The sequence below is a fragment of the Podospora bellae-mahoneyi genome, chromosome 2, assembly GCF_035222275.1.
Source record: "Podospora bellae-mahoneyi strain CBS 112042 chromosome 2, whole genome shotgun sequence".
Lineage (NCBI taxonomy): Eukaryota > Fungi > Ascomycota > Sordariomycetes > Sordariales > Podosporaceae > Podospora > Podospora bellae-mahoneyi.
The window spans coordinates 4,351,307-4,374,883 of record NC_085881.1 but is presented as its reverse complement, the minus strand read 5'-3'; the positions used below and the strand labels follow the sequence as shown (position 1 = coordinate 4,374,883).

The 23,577-nt window shown below is 52.8% G+C and overlaps 9 protein-coding genes and 2 non-coding genes across 11 annotated transcripts; 6 read left to right on the top strand and 5 right to left on the bottom strand.

The window, feature by feature from the left end:
* The first annotated feature begins 313 nt into the window (after positions 1-313).
* QC761_212080 (uncharacterized protein) lies at positions 314-4,172 on the top strand. Its single transcript, XM_062876941.1, has 6 exons — positions 314-1,685; positions 1,749-2,327; positions 2,381-2,527; positions 2,595-2,852; positions 2,903-3,142; positions 3,198-4,172. The coding sequence occupies exons 5-6, from the start codon at positions 3,039-3,041 to the stop codon at positions 3,508-3,510; spliced, it is 417 nt and encodes a 138-aa protein (XP_062735588.1). The 5' UTR covers positions 314-1,685; positions 1,749-2,327; positions 2,381-2,527; positions 2,595-2,852; positions 2,903-3,038; the 3' UTR covers positions 3,511-4,172.
* Positions 4,173-6,813: 2,641 nt separating this feature from the next.
* QC761_212070 (uncharacterized protein) lies at positions 6,814-8,661 on the top strand (the record flags this gene model as incomplete). Its single annotated transcript, XM_062876940.1, has 1 exon — positions 6,814-8,661. The coding sequence occupies one exon, from the start codon at positions 6,814-6,816 to the stop codon at positions 8,659-8,661; it is 1,848 nt and encodes a 615-aa protein (XP_062735587.1).
* A 1,537-nt stretch (positions 8,662-10,198) lies between these two features.
* Positions 10,199-11,000, top strand: FRM2 (type II nitroreductase; the record flags this gene model as incomplete). Its single annotated transcript, XM_062876939.1, has 2 exons — positions 10,199-10,686; positions 10,748-11,000. The coding sequence occupies 2 exons, from the start codon at positions 10,199-10,201 to the stop codon at positions 10,998-11,000; spliced, it is 741 nt and encodes a 246-aa protein (XP_062735586.1).
* A 257-nt stretch (positions 11,001-11,257) lies between these two features.
* On the bottom strand, positions 11,258-13,717 carry PSD1 (phosphatidylserine decarboxylase 1). Its single transcript, XM_062876938.1, has 2 exons — positions 12,783-13,717; positions 11,258-12,710 (listed from the first exon to the last, which is right to left on the bottom strand). Exons 1-2 carry the CDS (start codon positions 13,178-13,180, stop codon positions 11,474-11,476), a joined length of 1,635 nt encoding a protein of 544 aa, XP_062735585.1. The 5' UTR covers positions 13,181-13,717; the 3' UTR covers positions 11,258-11,473.
* QC761_212040 (uncharacterized protein) lies at positions 13,411-16,401 on the top strand (the record flags this gene model as incomplete). The annotated part of the gene is made up of 2 exons (XM_062876937.1): positions 13,411-14,345; positions 14,407-16,401. The coding sequence occupies exons 1-2, from the start codon at positions 14,094-14,096 to the stop codon at positions 16,399-16,401; spliced, it is 2,247 nt and encodes a 748-aa protein (XP_062735584.1). The 5' UTR covers positions 13,411-14,093.
* Positions 16,402-17,053: 652 nt separating this feature from the next.
* On the top strand, positions 17,054-18,042 carry QC761_212030 (uncharacterized protein; the record flags this gene model as incomplete). The annotated part of the gene is made up of 2 exons (XM_062876936.1): positions 17,054-17,160; positions 17,214-18,042. 2 exons carry the CDS (start codon positions 17,054-17,056, stop codon positions 17,956-17,958), a joined length of 852 nt encoding a protein of 283 aa, XP_062735583.1. The 3' UTR covers positions 17,959-18,042.
* QC761_212020 (uncharacterized protein) lies at positions 17,966-19,361 on the bottom strand (the record flags this gene model as incomplete). Its single annotated transcript, XM_062876935.1, has 2 exons — positions 17,966-19,188; positions 19,255-19,361. 2 exons carry the CDS (start codon positions 19,359-19,361, stop codon positions 18,027-18,029), a joined length of 1,269 nt encoding a protein of 422 aa, XP_062735582.1. The 3' UTR covers positions 17,966-18,026.
* Positions 19,362-19,950: 589 nt separating this feature from the next.
* QC761_0044500 lies at positions 19,951-20,036 on the bottom strand. Its single transcript has one exon. It is a non-coding gene; the product is annotated as a tRNA-Arg (tRNA).
* A 552-nt stretch (positions 20,037-20,588) lies between these two features.
* QC761_0044490 (uncharacterized protein) lies at positions 20,589-20,699 on the bottom strand (the record flags this gene model as incomplete). The annotated part of the gene is made up of 1 exon (XM_062872394.1): positions 20,589-20,699. Exon 1 carries the CDS (start codon positions 20,688-20,690, stop codon positions 20,589-20,591), a length of 102 nt encoding a protein of 33 aa, XP_062735581.1. The 5' UTR covers positions 20,691-20,699.
* Positions 20,700-21,036: 337 nt separating this feature from the next.
* On the bottom strand, positions 21,037-21,108 carry QC761_0044480. Its single transcript has one exon. It is a non-coding gene; the product is annotated as a tRNA-Glu (tRNA).
* Positions 21,109-21,494: 386 nt separating this feature from the next.
* Positions 21,495-23,535, top strand: TUF1 (translation elongation factor Tu). Its single transcript, XM_062876934.1, has 3 exons — positions 21,495-21,946; positions 22,003-22,031; positions 22,096-23,535. Exons 1-3 carry the CDS (start codon positions 21,784-21,786, stop codon positions 23,227-23,229), a joined length of 1,326 nt encoding a protein of 441 aa, XP_062735580.1. The 5' UTR covers positions 21,495-21,783; the 3' UTR covers positions 23,230-23,535.
* The last annotated feature ends 42 nt before the right edge of the window (positions 23,536-23,577 follow it).

The window sequence follows — 23,577 nt, the reverse complement described above, 5'->3', positions numbered from 1 at the left end:
CGAGAACCTACTGCCCAGTGCCCCAATCTGTGCCGGGCAGTCATGCCTTCCAAGTTCCGCAGCTTCCTAACATGCCAGCCCCCAGTGTCCAAGTGAATGCCTGCTCTATTATTGGGCATGCAATGGAGCCAGCCTTCGTGGTTGGTTCAAGCGGAATGAAACATCTTCCTTCCCACTGTATCGGTCAACCTTGGAGGGCACGAAGGGTATGCAGTTTGGTTGGGTTCGCAAAGGCGGTTAGAAATAAGGAAAGGGCCTTTAACCCATCTTCTCAGTTGTTCCCAGCCTTGTGGGTCCAACTCATCTCGAATGGGGAAGCTTGGATCAACGGGACGGTCCTGGCCGCACTTCATGGGGGGTTCTGACAGCCTAACGATGTTGAGGAGGAACACCCTGGCGAGTCTATTTAACATGAAGACCTGCCCTTGGATAACCCGTCTGATCTAATATTCTGAGACGTGCGACATGTCACGGCAGAGTTCTTATATTCTCTTGAAGAGAGGTTTTGGAAATTCCATTTCCTGTACCCCGGATCACGCATACATACATTTCCACAGCGGGGCATCTCGACCCTGCGGTGGAGCACCGGCGCTAGCACTCTCGACCCCTCCTTCACCAAATCCGCCGGCATGACTGCGTATGCAGAGAATCCCAAACTGGGAAATGGAAATTCAGCTGTGGAAGGAGCAGATGGAAAATGAAAAGAGGCAACGTATGAGAGCATCGCGCCAAAAGCGCGGTATAGAAAGAACCCACTTGCCATCTCCCAGCTCATGTGTAGCTGCCTAATGTATTCATCCTTTTTGTTTTCAACTCCCTCGTTCTCATCACGAGAATATCGTGATCATTGGGCAACATCTCCAACAGGTCTTCGCGACTGGTCCAAGAACCACATCAAGCTCCGCTCAAGGTGGCTCGGGATTCGTCAACATTGGTCATTCACGGCCTGATAAGAACACCCACACGCAGCCACCTCGCGTCGAGACATTGCAGCAGCCCGCCGTCTTGACTCCTCAGCTTTGAGCTCGTTGCTTCCCCAGTCTTGCGGCTGTTCTCGACTCCAGCCTTTGGGCTCCGTCGTCGTGTCGACCACTGGTCACCGCCTCTCCTCTTGCTGCAACTTTCTTTGGCCTCTTCTGTTCCTCCAACGACCCACACTTATCCTTCCCTCTTTCAAGAGGTCATTCATCCGGCGACAATAGGGTCGGCCTACGCCGCGAATGGGATCCCGGGCCGTGTGTCACGAGCTCTCACCTCCGCCAATTACAATTGCATTTAATCTACGAAGAGGCCCAGAGCACCACTCGACAACTAGAGATTCCACTCCCCAACTCCTAGGCCTCTAGCTACACTTGCGGCTCCGGATTGTGGCAAAGAGAATCTCGGTATAAAGGCAGGACATCATCTTGGAATAGCAACTCCGCTGCGTGCTAGAGGAGGTTCTGGATCTCTTGCCGTTGGCCGTTGGTATATCGTTTTTTGCTCTGGTTTTCATCTTACCCACGAATACGCTCCCTCATAACACCATCCCGTCTATCGGGATTGTTGAGTTCACCAATATTTTGTTACGTTTTCCAAAAATGCATGCACCATGAGTTCCAGTCGACGAAACCAAGGGGCATGGTCCAAGTGGGAACATGATGAGCAGAACAACCGATATTTTAGGGCCAGACGGAACCACAGAGGTACCGATATCTTCCCCAAATATTCTTTTCGGACGATGCGAACGTCATATTGACATGGTGCAGGTGATTGGGAATATGACTACAGCTACCCGCCAAGCAGTGAGCAGCAAGCTCCTCGTGGTGATGGTGTTGATAATCTCGCGAGCTCTATGTCCAATGTGACCATCTCAGATACATCGTACAATCTTGATACGCCGGGTGTCCAAGATGGTTCGGCATATGATGACTCTTATACGTTTAGTGCCCCGACTGGTTCCACGAGCTTCGGGCTGTCGGGTATTCCACCGAGCCCTGGGCAGAACATAGTTTATAGTGACCAAACTCAGGGATATGGAGCGCCACCTGCACAAGGTTACGATGGGTACTCGACCAGGCCAAATGGGAAATCTTACGACCAGTCTTCTGGATACAGACCATCCAAAGGGAAAAGCTCCTCGTCAAGGAGACCTCGGAACAGGGGAAAACCTCAACCTGATGATCTGCAGCCAGCTCAACCCCAGTCATTTGGGCCCGGTGAGCCGTTCTACGAACCAACGAAGCCTACTTCATCCTACGATGAAGCCTCATCTGTTGCATCCGAGTATGGAACTGATCTTGCAGATGGTACGGATGCAAGTGTTGCAAGTGAATTCGACGATCAAGGTACCTCAAGTTCTTCCAAATGATATATCGGGACAATTGCTGATTCTGAACAGGAACCCAAGTTGCGCCCAATCCCGCAGAGTCCACCTATTACTCAGGCAGCACTGTCACTCTTGATCCAAGGGCAGCCGTGTTTTCAGAGCCTGGCCCTATAGAAGGTGAAGTTGAAGAGGACACTGCGACTGTGATTCAACCCCCAGGTATGAAAACATTGACCGATATCCAAAAAGCTTTCGATATAATGCTGCTGTTGCTGACGAGAAATAGAGGAGTACTCTACTATTCCCGAGGCCTATGAGGAAGATGATGGGTACGGAACTGGCATGGTGCCTGGAGCAGCTTCAATGGTTACTGGATATGACCAGTCCGCATATCAATTTCAAGACGATCCGGGGCAGCAGACACCAAGAGCTCTGTCTCCGATGGTGAAGACCCCTTACTCGTATGGGAATACCATCAACCAACGAGTCAGCGAAAGAGGCTATGGTACTTCACATTCATCGCAACAAAATGACATTTGGAGCAGTAATGTACCACCTCCCTGGAATTCCCGATCTGTTGTTAACTGTTGACAGGCTTCGTTGTCGAACACTCGTCAAGATTCCAACCGGGAGAAGTAGGTGACTCTCAATAGAGATTGAATTTTCTTGGCTAACATGACCGGATGTTAAGGTCTTTAAAATCTACTGGTCTGAACCTCTCGGGAGCGGTATGAACGCGACCCTGCGATCCTACATGCAACGAGGCCAGAAGTTTCATGAAAGCTTTCGTCGGTTCATTGTTGTCGCTACCGACGAAGGTCATTCTACTTGCGTGTAAATGATACCCCGAGCTCCGTCCAGAAGTCCTATGAACTGACCGGAGCAACAGGCCTATTCTGACATATGGTCATCAAGCCTGCACCAAAAAGGGCGTGAAGCCCCGCAAGCATGGGATCGTCTATGCCTCTGGTACAAGACCACGCATGATGCCGGGCGAGCCAGACTTGGGTTTCGAACCTGTGCGGCTCGAGCTCACAGAACGAACCGAGAAGCTCGACAAGGAGTCGCGCGTGAATTACGCGAAGCTTGTCACGATCGAGCACAACTACAGAGTGTTCTTCATTGGCCGTATTGCCACCTCCGACTTCCACAACATCGTCACACCCGCTGTTGACTACTGTTGGCAAAACAAGAACCGTTAGCACGGTCGAATCCGGTTTTCTCTTTCCTATTTCTTGGATACTTTAACTAAGCTTTTTTTTTTTTACAGCGGGCAGGGCTACTGATAAGCGTATCTTGCGTGCCCGGGGTTTTCCTGTGGTTTTTTTTCTTTTTTTTCTTCATTTACATTATTTGATACTTTATGACGGTCATCGTCAAGAACTTGGGCAGACATACCTCTAACGTTTTTTTACGATCGCTGCTAGTAGTCAACCAGCCAGCAGCTCCTTATTTTCTCCGTCACCAGTCTCGAGACCAATTTATCTACGTTTTTCACACCTCTTCTCAGTATCCGAATATACGTTTCTTTATTTTCTGGCTGACGCCATCGATGTTCAGCCAGCTGCGGCTATTTCACGATTTATGACCATTTCTTCTTCAAATAACAACTGCAACTTTGGCAACAGCAATGGCAGGATCTTTTTGGGGAAGGCGATGATGAGAATATGATGTTTATGATCTTCGTTTCATGTTACTGATTTATAACATTTTTATTTTTTTGGCTATGACTTCAAGGATTGGGTATCGTGTTGAACAGATTGGAAAATGTTGATCCAGTGGAAAAGGCGGATGGGATTGATGAGCAGGTTTTTGTCTTGGTTATTCTTTCGAAACGGGCAAAACCAAGACAAGAGATCTTGTGCTGCTAGGCAGTGTGTTGTTCAGGACAGGGTTATCACGATTACTTGCTAGCCTGAATGATGATGATACGTTCCCTCCTCAAAGAGTTCTCTAGGCATCTCCGGGTAACTACGAAGTCCAGATCATGTTGAGTCGTTGTCAACGGAACTATGGGGAATCGCATTATTATATACCCATGATACACTAAAACCACAACGAAACCATCACGGAGATAAGCTTCCCTAACCAGGGCGGAGGTCGGATGTCGTTGCCGTTTCGGCTCCGATCCCGATCCCGATCGGATCCCAGGTTGACGCCACGCCGAACGGCGGCCGGTGACCACCCGGCTTCGATCAGATGACATCGACCACACTATATTATGCAAATGGATGACGGTTGAGCTAGTCGAAGCAACCCATGCCTCCTTGATCTGTCATATATGCCAAGATTTCAAAAGAAGAGACCTAGATTGTGCAATTCATCAAGCTGCTTGCACAACTGCCCTACATACAATCCCGAAGAGCGCAAAGGGCGGCGTTGACAAGAGACCCAATCTGATAAATCTAATAATGGCGCGCGGCAGGCACCAGCTAGATAAAAATCCCGCATTTGCATATGATAACCAACTGCGTGGGATTTGAGCCCTTTAGGCGGTACCAACCGAGCTTTGGTTTATTGTCGGGTTGGCTTCTTGGAATCAGGATACATCTCCAAAACTAAACCCCCAAAAAGGCGTGATGTTTCCGCTCACATTTGTGGGGGGTTTTTGGGTCCCAAGCGGGCACCGAAACATTGACCCGAACGGCAGCCGCTGCTTGCCGCCGACTACGCCGGCAGTGAGGGGTGCCCGGCTTTTGAGGGACAAGGTCTGGAACAACAAGAAACCTTTCGCCGCTGTGAGAGGAGGAGAATAGTTGAGGGTGAGCCACCTCACTCCCAATTACCCCCACTGGAAAGGGCTGTTTCTCCGGAGTTTGCATCAACCGTGGTGAATCATCTGTGTGTATTCAAAACGATGACCATGAGTTGCAAAAGTGTTAGTCACCCCACTAGTGTCATTAATCCAGCCCTTTCAGTTTTATCAGATCTCGGGTCGCAGGAGGCAGGCTGATCTAATCTCAACACAAATCATTATCAATCTGCCTGATCAAAAACATCACTCCAAAGATTGGGATTGGCTTTTTTTCGGTCATCACGGCGGCGGCGCGCAAAAGGGGCTCGCCTCGCGCGCTGTGTGCTGCGCACTGAAATCGTAATTTGTGGGGCCGATTGATAATCGTTGATTGATTAGATTATCCTTGCTTGCCGTCATTGGTGGTATCCACACAGTAAGTGGCAACACTGTGCATTCTCCCATCTTTTTGCTGGTGAAGGTCTGGCCGAGTTCGGAGAACGTAGGCACCGGCGGCGAGAGGCATGCTTCATGTGGACGGAAGCTCTGCATCTCGAGAGTTGGTCTCCGCCGTGAGTCCACTCTTGACGCCGGGAAGTGTTGAAACAGTCGAGAGCTTTTTCTGGGGAAAGAGGGATTGGTGGCTTGGCTTTTTTGGAGGGAGGAGATCAGAAAGGGGGGTGGCGATGGAGACAAGTTGCTGCTGTTTCTCCTAGGACATCTCGGATGTCCACGGATGCTGGTTGAATCAGAGATATAAGCCCATGCAGGTACCACTGGTTTTCAACATGGTTGTTGGGAAAACCGGAAGTTTTGTGCTACACGGCGCGGTCAGTGAGTGGGAGGGTGGAATGGTGATGAGACCATGTGAGATTGAGCTGGGCTCATTGCCGTGAGGGCTACCGATCCTCCCCCGGCAGCCCCGGGTGATTCTGACGGATTGGCACTGCTCGGAGACAGACAGGGCTGGCGCTCAGGGGAAAGTGTTGAATTGAGCACGTGCCGAGGGAATAGGAAAATGCCCATTGAGCCGGGAGCATGGGGAGCCTCACCGGGCGCATCAAGAAGGGCGAGGCTCTTGTGTTGCAGATGTGTTATTCAGGCTTGCAGTTCCAGCCGTATGAGTGTCTATTACAGGTATATTAAGAGAGCAAACAACAGATATGTGTTCAGATGCCCTGGTGAATATTTTGATATCAGATGTTGGTTTGTCCGGAGAAACACGGCAAAAGGCCCACACATTGATTTTCTTCGGGACGGGACAGGACAAAAGTCACGCGCACTGTGTCCGGTCCCGCTTGCCCCCCAAAGGCTGGGCTTGGAAGTCAAAGTAGCGTATCTTGGCTGTGAGCTGACCTCAATGACTTGGCCATCTGCTGCACTCGCTGCACAATGACAAGAGGAGGACGGTGATAAAGATCGCCAGCCTCCCAGTGGCCCAGCTGTGTCCTTCCTTTTTTCCCTCCTACAGACCTTTTTGTGCCATACCCATAGCGACCACCAAATTGTTATACGACGAGGCAAGCCTTTGACTCAAGTCATACCATCCATACAGCATTACCGTAACTTGACCTCGGCCCACATCACCTTCGGAATTCCATCTCGATTTTCTGCAAATTTCGGTCATGCGCCTGGGCCTTTGACAGAGACGAATTCACTTCCCCTATCCTCAGCACTTGCTCCGACCTATTCGCTCACCTCCCGTCTACCTATATTATCTATCCATCGCCACAACTCTCCGAGGCAGCTGAGGGCTTCAACCACATCCAAAATGACGGCGCAGACAGACCTTCTTCTTGCCCAGCGTGCGGCTGCGAGCATTCCTGAGGAGCCCCAGCCCGAATCGGCCACACCGTCACTTACATACTCGAGCTCTGACGAACAGGAGATTGAAGAGCCAACAAAACCGATCCCACGTCGCCGGCGGGCGTCCACACGCCTGATCGCCAAGAGCCCGGAAGATGTGCAACGCATAACCGGTGAGACGACAACGCAATTGATCCGGCGATGCTGCGGCGGAGGCTGCTGTCTTGGTGGTGCCCCGAAAAAAGACAACAACGTGGAGTACGAGGTGATCGAGCTTCCCGACAATGACGCATACCGTTCTCTGAACCTCAAGATCGACAAGATTCCTACCACACTCAGCGGAGTGTGCGATGTTCCCGAGCAAACGGCTTTCCTGCAACCCGTTCGCCGGCCCTCCAACATTCCATCGCCATCCGAGCCTGCTGTGCCGTTCGGCACGGAGAGTGACACCACTTCGTCAGTGGCCGGCATCGAAAAGACACTCCAGGACTTGACATTGGAGAGGCTCGACACACAAATACAACCTCCCAAATTTGTGCAACCACACCCGCCGCACCATGTGTTCCCCGCGCGCATTCACAACACTCGCGAGTTGACCAAGCCTGGTGCTGAGAAGCGCACCTTCCACTTCGACCTTGATGTCACCAACTATCCAGAGGGTGAGGATGTTGACTTCAAAGTCGGTGGCGCAATCGGCGTGTCTGCGCCCAACGAGGCTTCTATAGTGCAGGAAATCCTCGACTTGCTCCTGGTCCCCCGATTTCTGCGCGACAAGCCTGTGCTCCTCCGGACGACCAAGGGCCGTTGGCCAACCGTTTGGGGCGCCGACCAGGCTCGTGAGATTGTCACCACCCGCCGCGATCTTCTAACGTGGTGCTCCGATGTCCAGTCATACCCACCAACGAAGCAAATTCTCCGTGTGCTTGCTGAGCACACCACTGACGCAACTGAGCGCAAGATCTTGCGGTACCTCTGCTCCGCCGAGGGTCAGGGCGTCTTCTGCGACTTCCGAACCGGTCCACACATCAGTCTGGTCCAACTACTGCACGCCTTCCCTAACGCCAAGCCACCGCTTGATCTTCTCCTATCCGTCCTGCAGCCACTTATGCCCCGCTTCTACTCGTTGTCGAACGACCCTCATGAGTCGTTCCTGACACGCGATGGGAAGCAGCATCGGTTGATTGAGATTGCCGTCACCGTTCATGAGGCGGAGGACTGGCGCAATGGCAGTCGGACGGGTATTGGCTCGGGTTTCTTTCAGAGACAGGCTTTGAAGTTCATCGAGGCTCAGGAGAAGGGGGAGAAAGACCCAGAGTTTTATATCCCCATGTTCAAGGGTTTGATGGCCAACCCGCTTGCCAAGCAGTTCGTCTCGGACGGACCGATGCTCCTTATTGGGGCTGGCGTCGGTATTGCTCCGTTTAGAGGCTTCGTCCAGCGGCGTCTCAAGACGGCCAACTGTGCGAACAAGGTCTGGGTGCTCCAGGGTGTCCGTGATTCGCTGGTGGACGAGCTTTACAGTGGCGAGTGGGGTGTCCATGAGGATGAAGTCAAGAAGGTTGTCCAGAGCCGCAGGGGCCCAGGAAGATATGTCCAGGAGGAGGTCAAGGCCCAGGCTGACCTTGTCTGGTACATCATCAACGCTGTCGACGGCAGAGTCTTTGTCTGCGGAAGCAGCAGGGGCATGGGCGAGGGTGTTGAGAAGGCGCTTGTCGAGGTTGCCATGGAGAAGGGCAACCTGGAGCATGACGAGGCTCAGCAGTTTTGGAACTTGAAAAAGGAGACGGGCCAGTACATTGCCGAGACTTGGTGAGGTGGTTCAGGATTTGTAGTCTTTTTGACAAAATTTCCTTTGGGTTCACGTTTCTCATCCTCCCTTTCGGTATCGTTTCATGCATTTGACGGGAGTTTTGTATTGCGTTCTTGCTTTTCTCATTGCTTTGGCTGGTGGGCGCATAAAGATGTTTGAGATTTTTATACCAGACTTTTTGGGGCTCGAAGCCATGGTAAAGATTTTCTTTGGGGATTTGCTTTGGTCTGCTAGAGAAAAGATAAACACACAAGCGCACACACAACAACAATAACTATATAAAATGGAGGGTATATGAAGGGTATGGGCGGGTGTTAGGAGGACGACGGGCACATGAAGGATAGGTCTGACTCTTGATGTATATACATGTTTAATCTATCTTTATGGAATCGTTGTTTTGCTCGGCATTTGCCGTTGAGGGATCATCAGGGACTTGGTGGAGGTGTGTAACATTGCACAGCAGAGAGGGGAATGTGATGTTGAGGGGGTGAGAAGAACAGCTTTGAGTTTTGAAATGACGGACACTGGATGTATGGAGGACTGTATATGGTATAATCTAGCAGCAGAGGTTTCTTACCATGACATCGAAATCATTGATCGATGTATCTCTTGGCTATTTGAGGCTGGTTTCTCAAGGCCACGGTGTGACATTAGGTGTGCATGGTCTATTCACCCAAGAGACATCCCAGATGGCGCAACCGTCAGGCCTTGTGACACCATGCCCCTGATACTTTCTCATACGGAGAGCATCTGTATCTTTATAAATACTGAATCAGGCAGTTCAAGGATTCAACCCTCCCCTCCATCAACGGCACGTGGTGGGGTTGGCACCTCGGGGACTGCCGAGCAAGCAATGGATCAGATCCCACCCCCTGTCCGGCTACCCAATAGATAAAGAAGTGGGGGTATGGTCTTAGCGGGATTTTGTCAGCATTTGAAATGCGCTTTCAAAGCCCAGCGGCATGCTGTCGTTGGTGCCGAAGCCACGAACTGGCTTTCAGCAAACTTCCCCAATTCGGCTGTATGATTGTTTGTCATTGGTGAGGGAGCTGGGCGTCATGCAAACTGCAACGGTCGAACGCGTACTAAGCTTATGTATAATCAATGATGTAATTTGTACTTGTATTATATACAGGACAGATCCGGATACCGCGCGCGAGCAAGCGAGAAGACGATATGAATAGTGGATTACAGATTTGGTAGCTGAAATGGATGACAACTCGATGAGTGAGCCGCTTGCAAGCAGAAAACTCCATCCGCACGTACCAAGTGGAGTCTGGCGATGGTTTGAGATGCTCATGGAATCTTTTGAGGTCTCTCGGCGGAAATGCTCCAGGGTTCCTTCCATGATGGGGGTTGGGGGGAAGGTGTCGGTCTCGAATTCTGCCGGGTAGAACCCCGTCTTTTGCTGTTCGTAGGGAAAGAGGACAGACATAGGAAGGTAGATACATATAAGGGGTCCTTCCCACCTTTTTGACATCTATCTATAAGTTCATCTCATCACCAACCAACCCATCATCCCATCTTGTCTTCCGCTCCTATGCAGAGATTCGCCCACCCGCTTCGCACACTCCTCAAAAACACCACCTATAGAGTTGCTACTCCCCGTCCTATTACCACACCAATTACTACCCCCAAGATGTTTTCCTCCAGCAAAACCACCCCCGCCGTCCAGGGCGCTGACGGCTTCCTCTCCCACATCAAAGGCCGCCGCACAATCTACGCCCTCAACAAGACCCTCCCCATCTCTACCGACCGCGTCCAAGAAATCGTAAAGGAATCCCTCCTCCACGTCCCCTCTTCCTTCAACTCCCAATCCAACCGCGTCGTCGTCCTCCTCGGCGCCGAGCACGACAAGTTCTGGGACATCACCACCGCCATCCTCAAGTCCATCGTCCCCGAGGAGAACTTCGCCTCGACGGCCGCCCGCATGGCCGGGTTCAAGGCCGGCGCAGGCACTGTTTTGTTCTTTGAGGACCAGGACGTCGTCAAGGGCATGCAGGAAAAGTTTGCCCTTTATGCTGATCGGTATGTCCCCTTTTCCCATCCAACCCCCCCATATGAAATTTTTGCTAACGTATAAAAACAGTTTCGACCCCTGGGCCGGCCACTCAAGCGCCATGCTCCAGTTCGCAGTCTGGACCGCCCTCGAAGCCGAAGGCCTGGGCGCCAACCTCCAGCACTACAACCCCCTCGTCGACCAGAAGGTCCAGCAGGAGTGGTCCGTCCCATCGACGTGGAAGCTCTCCGCTCAGCTCGTCTTTGGCGGCAAGGCCGGCGAGCCAGGCGAGAAGACCTTTGGGCCTTTGGAGCAAAAGTACAGAGTTTTTGGTTCTGCTTAGAGAGCTGGGAGCAGGTCCAGCAACAACGTGAAATGGACTGCAAAGCACAATATAAGCAGGCATTGAGAGCAAGGCGTGGAAGACATCGTGAGTGGGCGTTGAAACAGTTGTTTTTTTTTTTTTTTTTTTTTTTTTTTCATAAGTTTAAGAGAATACGAAATACCCCCTTTTATTCAATGATGGCGGATACAGACGACTGGAATGAACCCTAGAGAGAAGATGTACATATACCTATAGAGCATCATAGACGATGAATTTTCAAGATCTTAACAACACTTTTAAAACTTCTATCAACTTTTCCAACCACACCCAACATGCTAGAATAGGAACTGACCCCCAAAACTATGAATAAACGAACAAGTTGATTGCCGCATTAAAACACAAATTTCTACCCACGATTAAAGTTGAAAAACAAAATCCCTCTTTGGTATATACAACACCCCTCTTTCCCCCAACGTTTTGGATACCAACTTTTACATATCAACCTGTCCCAAAGACTGCCCAACCTTGACTCTCTGCCCCTTTTCAACATTCCACGACCACCCCCTGGTGTGCTTGCCAGTCTCGGGATCGTGCTCCGAAGCAGGTGCCTCAAAGACGAGAACAATCGTGCTGCCGAGTTGGAAACCGCCCATCTCCTCACCCCTGCGCAGCGCGTGGCCCCTCAGGACTTGGCTGGCAGCCTCGTACGTGGCCTCGGCGTAACCAAGGTACGGCTCACCGCGCTGAGCAGCCTCCTCGGCCGCCCTGTCGGCCTCGGTGTCCGTCGTCAGGCTATTGGTGCGGAGCTCCCTGTCAAAGTTGATCTTGATAGAACCGACGTTGGTGGCACCGACGGGGACGTAGCTGAAGAAACCCCAGCGCCAGCGACCAAGGAGAACGACACGCTCGTTGAGAGTGAACAAACCGGGCATGGTGCGCTGAAGATACGGGGACACGCTGTAGAGTTCTCCGGCAAAGTGGCGTCTCCTCTCAACGACCCAGTTGGTGGGTGAGTGGAAGCGGTGGTAATCCCCGGGGGCAAGGTAGATGACGGCGTAGTAGAGGACGTGACGGCTGCCGGGGGTGAGATAATCGTACCAGGCCTTCTCGCCCTTCTCGAGCTCGGCGCGGACTTCAGAGACGGAGGTGGCCGAGGGAGTGACGGATTCGTCCTTGGGCTGGTCGAAGCTGTCGCTCTTTCTCTTCTTCTTGTTGCCGGACAGGAGATCGGGGAGGGTGTACGAGATACCGTTAACCGAGGCGAATTCTTCGTCCCTCTTGACCAGTTCTTCGTCGCCTTCGAGTTCACGCTGGGCGGCGGGCTTGATGAGCTTTTCGAGAGAGGCTTGGCTGCTAGAGAGACTTGGCGAGGGGCTGTTTTGACCGAGGAGAGCATCGATGGTATATGTCATTCCCTTGACCTGTTCGATATCGCCGCCTTCTATCTGACCGTACTGCAGAACTCGACCATCCGCGGGAGACAAGAGAGCGTTCGGGTTCGGATCCAGGGGTCGGGCACCGGGCTTCAGGGTACGGTAGAAAAAGGCGGCCAGGTTGGGGAAATTGCGAATATCCGGTTCCTCGATCTCGTCCATGTTGACACCAAAGAACCAAGAGTACAGCCGGAAACCAGGAGAACGGAGGTGGTATGGAATGACGAGCTCATTGAACTTGCCCCAAAGCCGAGACATGGCCTTCAATGGCAGAGTCGACATGATTTGCACCTGCCTGGAAACCATGTGTCAGTCCTCTGTCCCCGTGCCTCAAGATCAAGTATGTATCTGGAGTGAAATATCGTACCAAGGTCCATCGGGCCTCACCCGTGGCCTCTTTTTTGGCTTCTTCTCTGGTTCGCCATTTTCTTGAGGTTCCTTCTCCCGCGAGTAGACCTTGTAGAACTGAACCAGACCCAGAAAGCCGACGCCGAGGCCGACGGGAATGGGATACCACCGAATCTTGGAGTCGTTCACTTTGGAGTCGGCCTTGGGCCGGTGGGACTGCTGGGAGAAGGAGCGTTGGCCGAAGAGGCGCTGCTGCTGGCGGCCGTATCGATGTGTCGAGTGTGCCCGACGAGTGGTGGCTTGCGAGAGGTGGTGGTGAGAGAGGCGCTGAGAGCGTCGAAGGAGTGTGGTGCGAGCCAACCCAGCTACAGGTAACCCGACAGAGATCGAAACAGGGCCAATCTGAGGAAACGCCATGTTGCCCCTTTTAATAACTTTTTCTCATCCGTAACCAGGGGAGTAAGGCGGTGTATGTTGACGAACCTGCATCGTTGGCCTGCCTGCAAAAAAAAAAAAAATAGCAGCGGCTCTGGGGGCAGGCGCGGGTAATCTCAGGCCGTTGCTATACCGCAAAGTCGCAAAGTCAGTCACACAAGAAATAAACCGGTCGCAAGGGCGGCACAGCTGCACAATTAGCTCAAGCTGTCACTCTCATGACGCAGCTTGCTTTTCAGACTGAAAGAGAGAGCGAACCAGTGGATGCGACGGTGTTTCCCGCCCAGAGCCGTTATCCCGGGATGGCAAGGCGCCGTTTGGGGGGGCACCATTGGTCGCGTGTGGTGGATACATGTGTCCCCTATTTTTTACAGAATAGTTTGATTAATCACATGTGATTCCGCTGATTTCCTGTGTACAGGGGCCACCCAGCGTGGGGTCGGGTACCGATACCTGGGGGCACCCTCCATCTGGAATGACAGCGTGGAATTTGGAAGCTGACCGAGCAAGAGCAAGGCAGGGAGTGTGGGTGGTGCTCAACAACAGCTCTCTCTCTTCGATGCGAAGAGCGGGCTTTTTTTTATTTCAGACATAACACTTTACCTCTCCGCATCAATAGGATGCGCAACAAGTTCGATTTTGCTCCCCTCTTTTCCAACAACGTGGTCTCTCCTTTTTTCTCCGCGACGTGACCGACTGACTCTCCCTTGTTTGCTTACGCCCACCTCACCCTCACCCACATCAACATCGACGCTCCGAGCGCCCCAGACTGTCCGTGCCTGGCGTGCGTCTTTCGTGACTTCCATGAATAATTGACAGCGCCGCCCACCTTTTCTCTCCAGTCTCATCGCCATTACCCACTCATCATCTTGACCGACAGATATTAGCAGCAAACATGGCGGACGAGCAGGTCGCCGCTCCACAGGAGGATGCGCCCTTGGTCGTTAACCTCAACCTCATCCAGCCAAGCGGCACCTCACTAAGCTTCGCCCGAACACCAGCTGCTACCACTTTGCGCCAGCTCAAGGCCAAAGTTCGAGAGGAACTCCCCTCGCGACCATCCGACGAGCAAATCAGATTCATCTACCGCGGCCATCTGTTGCAGCGCGATACCGACACATTGCTGGATGTCTTTACAGAACAGGTGGTAAGTGTAACGTTACTGTGTCGCTTTCTCTCGACTTGGTGTGCTAATACTGTTGCTATAGATCCGATCAAGCGGCGACCAACAATCTCTTCATATGGTGATCAGAGATGTTGTCAACCAGCCGTCTGGCAACACCCCCCAGCTCGCAACACCGAACCGTGGCCAGAGCCCTGCGCCTGGCAATGCGAATGCCCCTCCCAACAACCATGCGCAACCTCCATTTGGCCGCCAGCCACATATCCAGTTTCACCCTCAGCATGGAATCCGTGTGGCAGCCGCCGGCTTTATCCCGCCTCCACAGCCCATGGTCCATCACCTACAACACCAAGATATGGTTCAGTGGGGTGCTCACCTTCAGCGGGAAGCCTTTCAGCGGCAAGTTGCGCATTTGAATACTCAACGACACTTTGGATATGGTATTCCGCCTCTCGATGGCGTACACCACGGCCCGGTCATGGGGGCTGAGCACCCGGCGCATGCCTTGACGCGGGATATGGTTGGGCCCAACGGACAACAAGTACGCATCACTGTTCAGAACGAGATCGTTGCGCCAGCCGCTGGCTCTGCTCCAGGAGCGGGCGGTCCTACATCCAACCCTGGAAATCATCGCCCATCTTCTGCGAACCAGACTCGTGACTGGATCCATGGTGATGACGCCGCTAGGGCCTCGCAAACTATCACTGATGCGATGCAAAGAAGTGCATCTGGCGCATCCTTAGCAAACATGGCGGCTAATCTTGCGAATTCCAATGGGCCTATTCAGCCAATTCAACCTGGGGTGACTACGCCTCTCTTTCCCGGTGTATCCAGACATGCCAGTCGTTCTGCGACCCCAGATCCCCACACCAGACATGCTGCCTATGGTATTCCGCCGCTGCAGCGGCAGGTAGCACCACAGGGTCAATCTCAATCACAACCCCAGGGCCAACAGGGACAGTCCCAAGCTCGGGCCTTGGATGATCTTGAGGTTCACATTTTGTACGACCAGGCTGGTCCTCGTGCGTTACTGGTAAATAGTCCTCTAGATCTGTACACCTCGCGGCAGCCACATGCTTTACCTGTGAGGCCACCACAGCACGTCTACCAGCCCATGGCTTTCGGCGTACCTCCTATGGCAGGCCCTCTTTTCTACCCACCTCCGTTCTATCCCCCGCCAGCCATGTACCTGCCACCTTTTCAACCGAGCCCCATGCCATTGGCTTTCCAGCAGCCGCAACCCGGACCGGTGCCACCGCCTCTCTGGCCAAACCCAAATGCAGCAGCTCACGGGCCGGTACAACCCCAGCAGGAACAAGCCCAAGCAGGTTTCCAGGCTCATCCTGTCGACGGCCTTCGGCATCGGGTTCAGCAGGCCCAAGTGGCAGCTCCAGCTAACCCTCCTCTTGCCCGGCCTCCACAGTTTGGACATCAGGGCAACCCTGGAGGGTGGGTGGTGGCTGCCTGGCCCACCGTGTGGCTCATCATTCGTCTGGCCGCTTTTGCCTTTTGGTTCTCCTACAGCAACCCCTCATGGGAACGGTGGCTGTCGTTGAGTATAGTGTCCCTGATCCTCCTGGCGTTTCATACAGGGATTTTGAATGCCTTGGTCAACGACGTGTTTCAGCCCATCAGAGAGCATATTGAGAACCTGATCCCCAATCCGGAACATCAGAATCAACAGAGACCAGCACAGAACGCACCAGCAGGGGCTGGTCAGGCTGGCAACCCCGATCCGGCGGAGACTGCGCGGCGGTTGGTAGCACAGAGACGGAATGCTAATGGAAATTGGCTACAAAACCAGGCCAGGTGGCTAGAGAGAGCAGGTATCTTGCTTCTGGCCAGTTTGGCGCCAGGGGTTGCAGAGAGACATATTCAGCAACTGGAGGCGCGGGAAAGGGAGGAGAGGAGAGCTGCTGAAGAGGCTGCCGAACGGGAGAGGGCCGCTGCTCGAGCAGCCCAGGAGGCCCAGACGGAAGGGCAGCAACCAGGACATGAAGATGGAGCGGAACATGGGCAGCAAGAGGAGTCTCCAGGACAGCCCCAGCCTCAGGCTCAAGCTCCTTTGGTGGAGGTATAAAATTCGGAGACTGACCGGCCGTTGGGGCTGCTTTGTGTTGACGTGCTTTTCAGGAAGCCTTGGGCTTTTTTTCCCAAGCGAAATCTGCGGTTGGAAGAGTATCCTCTATAGGCTACGCCAAAATTTGGTAACAGCACCGGTACCTAGGCCACAGCCTTGTTCTTTTATGGTTTCTGATGTTGCGGAATTTCCATCCAGCTAGCTTAGCTACTGTACTTAGTTTTGTGAGCGTATTTTGTACCAATTCGATCCTTGAGACTTTGGGTCTTTCTTTTTATGTTACTGATAGTGTAAGATGATTGGCCAGTGTCAAGACAGCAAGATATCAAAGAGCTTGCCTCTTACCTATGTGCTTATCGCCGAGGTTAGCCTCCCCCTGGGCGAGGCTAAAGCCGGAGTTGTAGCTTTAAAGGGCGGGGTGATGGACCGAGGCCGAGGCATGGCTGGGGTTCCCCGCAGATTCCACGATCTAGTATAAACCCCCTGAGTTAAGCTCCACCACCCCGGGAAAGGGAACCGAACCAGATCGGCGGTAGCGATATAGCGGGTACATACCTCGAGGGCTGGGAATTATAACATCCACCTCCTTTGTCCCAATTCTAGTTGTCTGTCTGTTTCATCTCTCATCTTTTCTCACACCAAGACCGATACAATGGCCGAAGCTCAGCTCGAGGACTTCTCGTCCCTGTTTTCCCTGAAGGGCAAGGTTGCCGTCATCACCGGTGGCTCCCGTGGTTTGGGGTTGAGTGCTGCTTCTGCGTATGTTCATCCTGTCAGTCTGTATCAATCACGTCACTAACACTCCCCATTAGCATCCTCCAATCCGGCGCCTCCCTCGTCTTCATCTCCTCGCGCAAGGCCGCCGCCTGCGAATCCGCCGTCGCCACCCTCAACGCCCTCCCCAACCTCTCCCCCGGCGCCAAGGCCATCTCTGTGCCGGCCGACTGCGCCACCCAAGCCGGCGTCACCCACCTCGTCGAGCAGGTGAAGAAGCACACCGACCACGTCGACATCCTCCTCGCCAACGCCGGCGCCACATGGGGCGAGTACATCGACACTCACTCCGACTCGGCCTTTTCCAAGGTCATGGACCTCAACGTCAAGGGCGTCTTTAACCTCATCCGTGACTTCGTGCCCCTCATGAGCAAAAACGCCAGCGTTGAGACGCCGTCAAAGGTGATTATCACTGCATCGGTGGCTGGGTTGGGGATTGGTACTTTGGGCAAGCAGGGCACATATGGATACAGTGCTAGCAAGGCGGCGGTTATTCACCTGGGGAGGAACTTGGCTGTGGAATTGGGCCCGAGGCATATCAGCGTGAACAGCATCTGCCCTGGGTTTTTCCCTAGCAAGATGAGCAATGGGCTGCTGGAGATGAGCGGTGGGCATGATGCGTTTGCCAAGGCCAACCCGATGAGGAGGTTAGGGAGACCGGAGGATATTGCTGGTGCGATTGTGTATCTGTGCAGTCGGGCGAGTAACCACGTGAACGGTGCTGATTTCGCCATTGATGGTGGTGCTATGTGGGCTAGGGGGCAGTTGGATTCCAAGCTTTGAGAGAGGAGTTGTTCTTTAGCATTTTGAGCATTTTTTGTTTTATTTTTTGAGATAAATATATGCACCCTCTAAGAAGTATCCGCCTTGATGACCGGCTTCCTCGCAACCCACGTACTGGCTCGATACACAGTCTGCAGCATGGACTCGGTATCATGTATATACGGCGCCTCGACCCCCGTCTCCCTCGACTCAACCACGAACCCAACCTTTGTCACCAGCTCCATCACCTCCTCATCCGTCAGCTCAAAGTTCCCTGGCTCCGCAATCCCCGTCATATCATCCCCGCCACTCATATGGGCCCCGTTCTCACTCTTATTCGGCATCACCCCCTCGAAATGCCACAGCAACGGCCCAAAGTTCACCAGCACCCCCCCCGGCTTCAAACACCCATAAATCACATCCAAATACCTAATCAGATTCGGGGCCGTATCGAGGAAAAAAACCGCCGCCACCACATCAAACGCCCCCGCGTTTTCCTCCTTGGCGTACTCGCACAAGAAATCCGCAGCCGTCATGCTCATTTCGCCGACCCTGCCCGTCTCCTCCTGCACCCTCATTGTCTCGCTCATACAGTGCACATCCGGCACCTTGTACCCCCTAAACTGATCCCTTCTTGTCCTATGATTCGAAAACCCATGCACCCAAGGAAAAACCTCGTACTGCCCCGCCCGCTCGCAGCAGTTCAAGATGTAAGAGCTCGCCAGCAGTTGGTGGTAGGAAATCTCATTCCCCTCCGCTATACACCCCCGTAGAAACAGTTCAAACACCAACCTCCCCAACCCCGCGCCCGGCACCAAAACCCGCAGTTTCTCCCCTTCTTTCAACCTCTTCTGCTCTTGTTCAACAACCTTGAAAACATTCCGGAAGCAGACATCCCTCTCCCTTTTTCCTTCTGCCGACCAGTCCCGGTAGAACTGACGAACTGTGCTCCTCGCCTTGTCCACATCCCCATTCTTTGCACAGCCTACCCACTCATCCGGGATTTTAAGGGTGCCAGTAGCAGTCCGTGACTTTTCGTCGGGCACCCCCAGGTTGAAGTTTGAGAGGGCAGCTTTGAAGATGGCCCTGGACAGCTCGGCGTTGGAGTCGATGCAGTTGTCGACTTTGGAAAGCGTTTCGAGGTAGTTAAACGGTGGGGATGACAGGAGCCGGAGGTGGGCTTGGGGGAGGGAGTAGAAGGACTGCCGGCGGAGGTGGGTGGTTTGGTAGTGGGCCAGGCGGGGGTATTGTCTGCCGTCTCATGTCAATATTTTCAATCCAATATGTATGTGATGTGATGGTGAGATGAAAACTTACTGGAAGGAATCAGCAGCGCAATACATGACTCTTAGCTCATCGACATCGATGGCCTCCTCGCCCGTGTGTTCGACGCCGTTCCATGACGTATCTTCCTCCACCTCCATGTTTCAATAAAAAAATTTAAAAGTCGTGTTCACAAGGGAAGTTTGAGTCTCTGAAGTTTATGAAACAAGCATGCAAGGTGAGTTCACCCAGCGACCAAGTGAGTGAGTAGGTTTGGCCGACTTGTTTTAAAGTCTCGGCGCTGCTATCGGCGGCGGCGGCAGCGGCCGTGAGGGACCGCCGATGGTTGTTGCTGACCAAGATACTCCGCTTTTCCCGAGAACGTCAAATATAGTGAGAAGATAGAGCATCAAACATACTGGTACAAACAAGGGAATCTATTCACGAACACACTGATGTGGAAAAAATCAACTGAAATTGCTTTTTGAGAAAACCGAGAGTGAGCGCAGTCAGGATTCGAGTTTGTGGCGGGCCCCTAACCCTGGATTGTCCTCGGCGTCTTCGAGTCTTTTTGAGATTGTGTTCTTTGCCGTCTTACGAGGCTGGATACCAAGCGAATCCAAAAATTTACAAAACATCTTGGGGGAGTTAATTCTCGCTTCTAAAACAAAAATGACTGAATCGCCAGACCAAAATCACCAACGTGGAATGTTATCACTCCCAAGAGTGGGAGTCCCAGGCAAGAAAAAACGATCCGCCCAGGGGTCGAACCTGGAACCTCCTGATTGATTGATATGAAATCGTAGTCAGACGCGCTGCCATTACGCCAGCGGACCATGCAATTGGATGTTTGTTAGGGACAGATCTAGCATACAGGGTGAAATGAAACAGAGGAATCCCCCAAACAGATATTGTGATATTCTCATCACCAACCATCACGGCGTTGATTGCTGAGAGTACGGCGGACCTGACGAACAGATTAGTACGACATTGTACCCTTTGCTAAAGCCCAGGAGATGCTGAGACTCTGTGGAAGGCGGATGATATCTCGGTGGTGAGACTGCCAAGCATTGTTGGGAGAGATATTTATCTTTCCTGCTGGCCAGGCCGGCGGTGATTCACACCATCGGAGTCATCAGTTGTTGAGGATGGGCGTTTACGCCATCTGCTCATATTCTACCTAGCCAGTTGAGCACACTCAGACGACCATGTTTTAATTACGCCTGCATTCAGCCACACCAAAGGTTACCACAACCATGCCAAGCATCACCCAAGACAGTCAGCGATTGCCGAGTCTGGGCAGAGCTCGAGTCTCACCTTATATTGATGTCTGAAAATGAGAAGAACTTCAAGATGGGAACCTGGGAGGATGTGGTGGCTGTCGCACTTTATTGTGAGTGTGGGGTGTTGAAAGAAGAGTTCATGGAGAGTCTCAATCGCCTCACTGGTCTCGGGATTTCTGCCAATCGGTCTGGCTGCTGTTGGCACATTTCCAGTAACTGTTGCTGGAAATGTGTTGACGGCGGTGATATTGATGAGTATAAAGACAAAACCTGTAAACTCGAAGCCGAGGTGTCACAACCTCCTTTGTGCAAGTGCATGGTGGGGCCAACAGTTGCAGAAGGAACGACAAGTCTAGGTGGGGCCAGGAAAGCCAAAAAAAGCCTGCAACGAACATGAAGAGAGGGAGCAACACCTGCCATGCGCTCAAATTCCACAAAAATGGAAGGAACACCTCCTCATGGCAGCAGATGACGCAAAAGAAGCAAAACAGATACCACAAGACCAAAAACAATCATCACCAACACTCCACAGGATTGTTGGTGATGGAATCGACTCCGGTACGGGGAATCGAACCCCGAGCTTCGCGGTGAAAACGCGATATGTTAACCGTTACACTATACCGGATAATTGGTTTGATGTAAGAATGGAAAGAAAATTGGGTATATTAAGATAACTTCCAAAGAGCGGTTTCCGACCTCATTTGCAACGTCAAAGTGAGAGTGTTTGCAATGCACAATTCAGTGAGATATCAGACACAGTTGCCCGTTATTTGGGAAGGCGCTGCTCCGCCCACATTTCTGAGCCGCAACAGTGGGGCACTCGCAATGGAGGAAGAGGAAAGAACTCACTCAACACCAGCACATGCCAATTGGTTACAGATGTCAGAGTCGAGGGGCCCTTGTTGCAAGTTGTTCTTCAAGATATTGAATGGCATTAATTGATATTGAGCATTCTTCCGCGCAACCTACCATATCACTTGCCAGCCCCGCCTCCACTCCGGTACACCTTGGGCCTCACGACATGCCTCGCGGGCATCTATCGCGAGTCCGCGATGAAAACTGCCCGCGGGGTTGCGCACGAACCCACGTGATATCGGATGAGGTTAATGCACATAAACAGCACGAGGCGCAAGGCAGTCCGTGCAACCCCGACCCGGGCAGCACTAGCGGGTTTGGATGAACCCCCGGGCTCCCAAATTTTCTAACTTGTGCAGCTCGAACTCTTCAACATCCAGTTGATCCCACCTCTCCGCTCCTTCGGCATCCCTCTGGTTTTGTGAGCGATTCCCAGATTGTCACCATGCCTGCCCTCCTCAGAACCATTGCCCCCTTCCTGAGGGCGGCCACCCTCAGACAGTCTGCCACTCCTCTGGTCCAGCTCCAGCGCCAGACCCGCACTCCCATCCTCAACTTTGCCCGGTCGTACGCTGTTTTTGAGCGCACCAAGCCCCACGTCAACATTGGTGCGTTAATCCTCAAATTATCTAGAACCTGCCACCGTTACTAACAACTGTTCAAGGCACAATCGGTCACGTCGATCATGGAAAGGTCCGCACATCTCCGGGAATGCGCCCAATTTGCGCCCTCCCCCCCACTAACCGAGCTCCCACAGACTACCCTTTCCGCCGCCATCACCAAGAGGCAAGCCGAGAAGGGCATGGCCAACTTCCTCGAGTATGGCGCTATCGACAAGGCCCCCGAAGAGCGCAAGCGTGGTATCACCATCTCCACTGCCCACATCGAGTACTCGACCGAGGCCCGCCACTACTCCCACGTCGACTGCCCTGGTCACGCTGATTACATTAAGAACATGATTACCGGTGCCGCCTCCATGGATGGTGCCATCATTGTCGTTGCTGCTTCCGATGGACAGATGCCCCAGACCCGTGAGCACTTGCTCCTCGCCCGCCAGATGGGTATCCAGAGAATCGTCGTCTTCGTCAACAAGGTCGATGCCCTCGAGGACCCCGAGATGTTGGAGCTCGTCGAGATGGAGATGCGTGAGCTTCTCACCTCGTACGGCTTCGACGGTGACAACACCCCCGTCGTTCTCGGTTCTGCTCTCTGCGCCATGGAGGGCAAGCGCCCCGAGATTGGCGAGTCCAAGATCGATGAGCTTATGAAGGCTGTCGATGAGTGGATCCCCACCCCCGAGCGTGACACCGACAAGCCTTTCCTCATGCCCATTGAGGACGTCTTCTCCATTGCCGGCCGTGGTACCGTCGTCTCTGGCCGTGTCGAGCGTGGTACTCTCAAGAGAGATGCCGATATCGAGCTCATTGGCAAGTCCAACGAGATCATTAAGACCAAGGTCACCGACATCGAGACCTTCAAGAAGTCCTGCGAGGAGTCCCGCGCCGGTGACAACTCCGGTCTTCTCCTCCGTGGTGTCCGCCGTGAGGACATCAAGCGTGGTATGGTCGTTGCCAAGCCCGGCACCGTCACTGCCCACAAGAAGTTCCTGCTCTCCCTCTACGTCCTGTCCAAGGAGGAAGGTGGCCGTCACTCCGGCTTCGGTGAGAAGTACCGCCCCCAGATGTACATCCGCTCCGCCGACGAGTCCGTCACCCTCTACTTCCCTGAAGGCACCGAGGATGCCTCCAGCAAGATGGTCATGCCCGGTGACAACGTCGAGATGTTGGCCGAGCTCTACAACCCCGTTGCCGTCGAGGCCGGTATGCGCATCACCATCAGAGAAGGTGGCCGCACTGTTGCCACTGGTCTCGTCACCCGCATCCTCGAGTAAACTCTCGATGAGGTAAATAATGAAATAAAATAAAAAAATCAAACAACAACAACTCACGGCCGGGACAAAAATGGAAGGGGCCCCTTGGTTTCGTGTGTGGATAAGGGGGACGGGGGCGCTTTGGCGTTGAAAACGAACTTTGTACACTGTATATCATCATGATGTGTTTAGAAGGAAAGCGCCAGTTTGGAAGCTGCGCCCTGGGGGTTCTTTGTGCATTATTACACTTGGGGCTCGGCTGATCTCCCCTCCTTCTGCTTCGGTTGTTGTTTTAAAATACTGTAATATAGAAGACATACAAAAGGAAATGGGAGAGAATGATGAATCACGAAGATAAAGAAAGACTTG

Coding starts and splice junctions, on each gene's coding strand:
- QC761_212080 (XM_062876941.1), top strand. CDS start 3,039: ATGAACGCGACCCTGCGATCCTACATGCAACGAGGCCAGAAGTTTCAT. Junction 3,143..3,197: donor GAAGGTCATTCTACTTGCGT/GTAAATGATACC, acceptor CCGGAGCAACAG/GCCTATTCTGACATATGGTC.
- PSD1 (XM_062876938.1), bottom strand. CDS start 13,180: ATGGCGTTTCCTCAGATTGGCCCTGTTTCGATCTCTGTCGGGTTACCT. Junction 12,711..12,782: donor GTGAGGCCCGATGGACCTTG/GTACGATATTTC, acceptor CATGGTTTCCAG/GCAGGTGCAAATCATGTCGA.
- TUF1 (XM_062876934.1), top strand. CDS start 21,784: ATGCCTGCCCTCCTCAGAACCATTGCCCCCTTCCTGAGGGCGGCCACC. Junction 21,947..22,002: donor CAAGCCCCACGTCAACATTG/GTGCGTTAATCC, acceptor CAACTGTTCAAG/GCACAATCGGTCACGTCGAT. Junction 22,032..22,095: donor GTCACGTCGATCATGGAAAG/GTCCGCACATCT, acceptor GAGCTCCCACAG/ACTACCCTTTCCGCCGCCAT.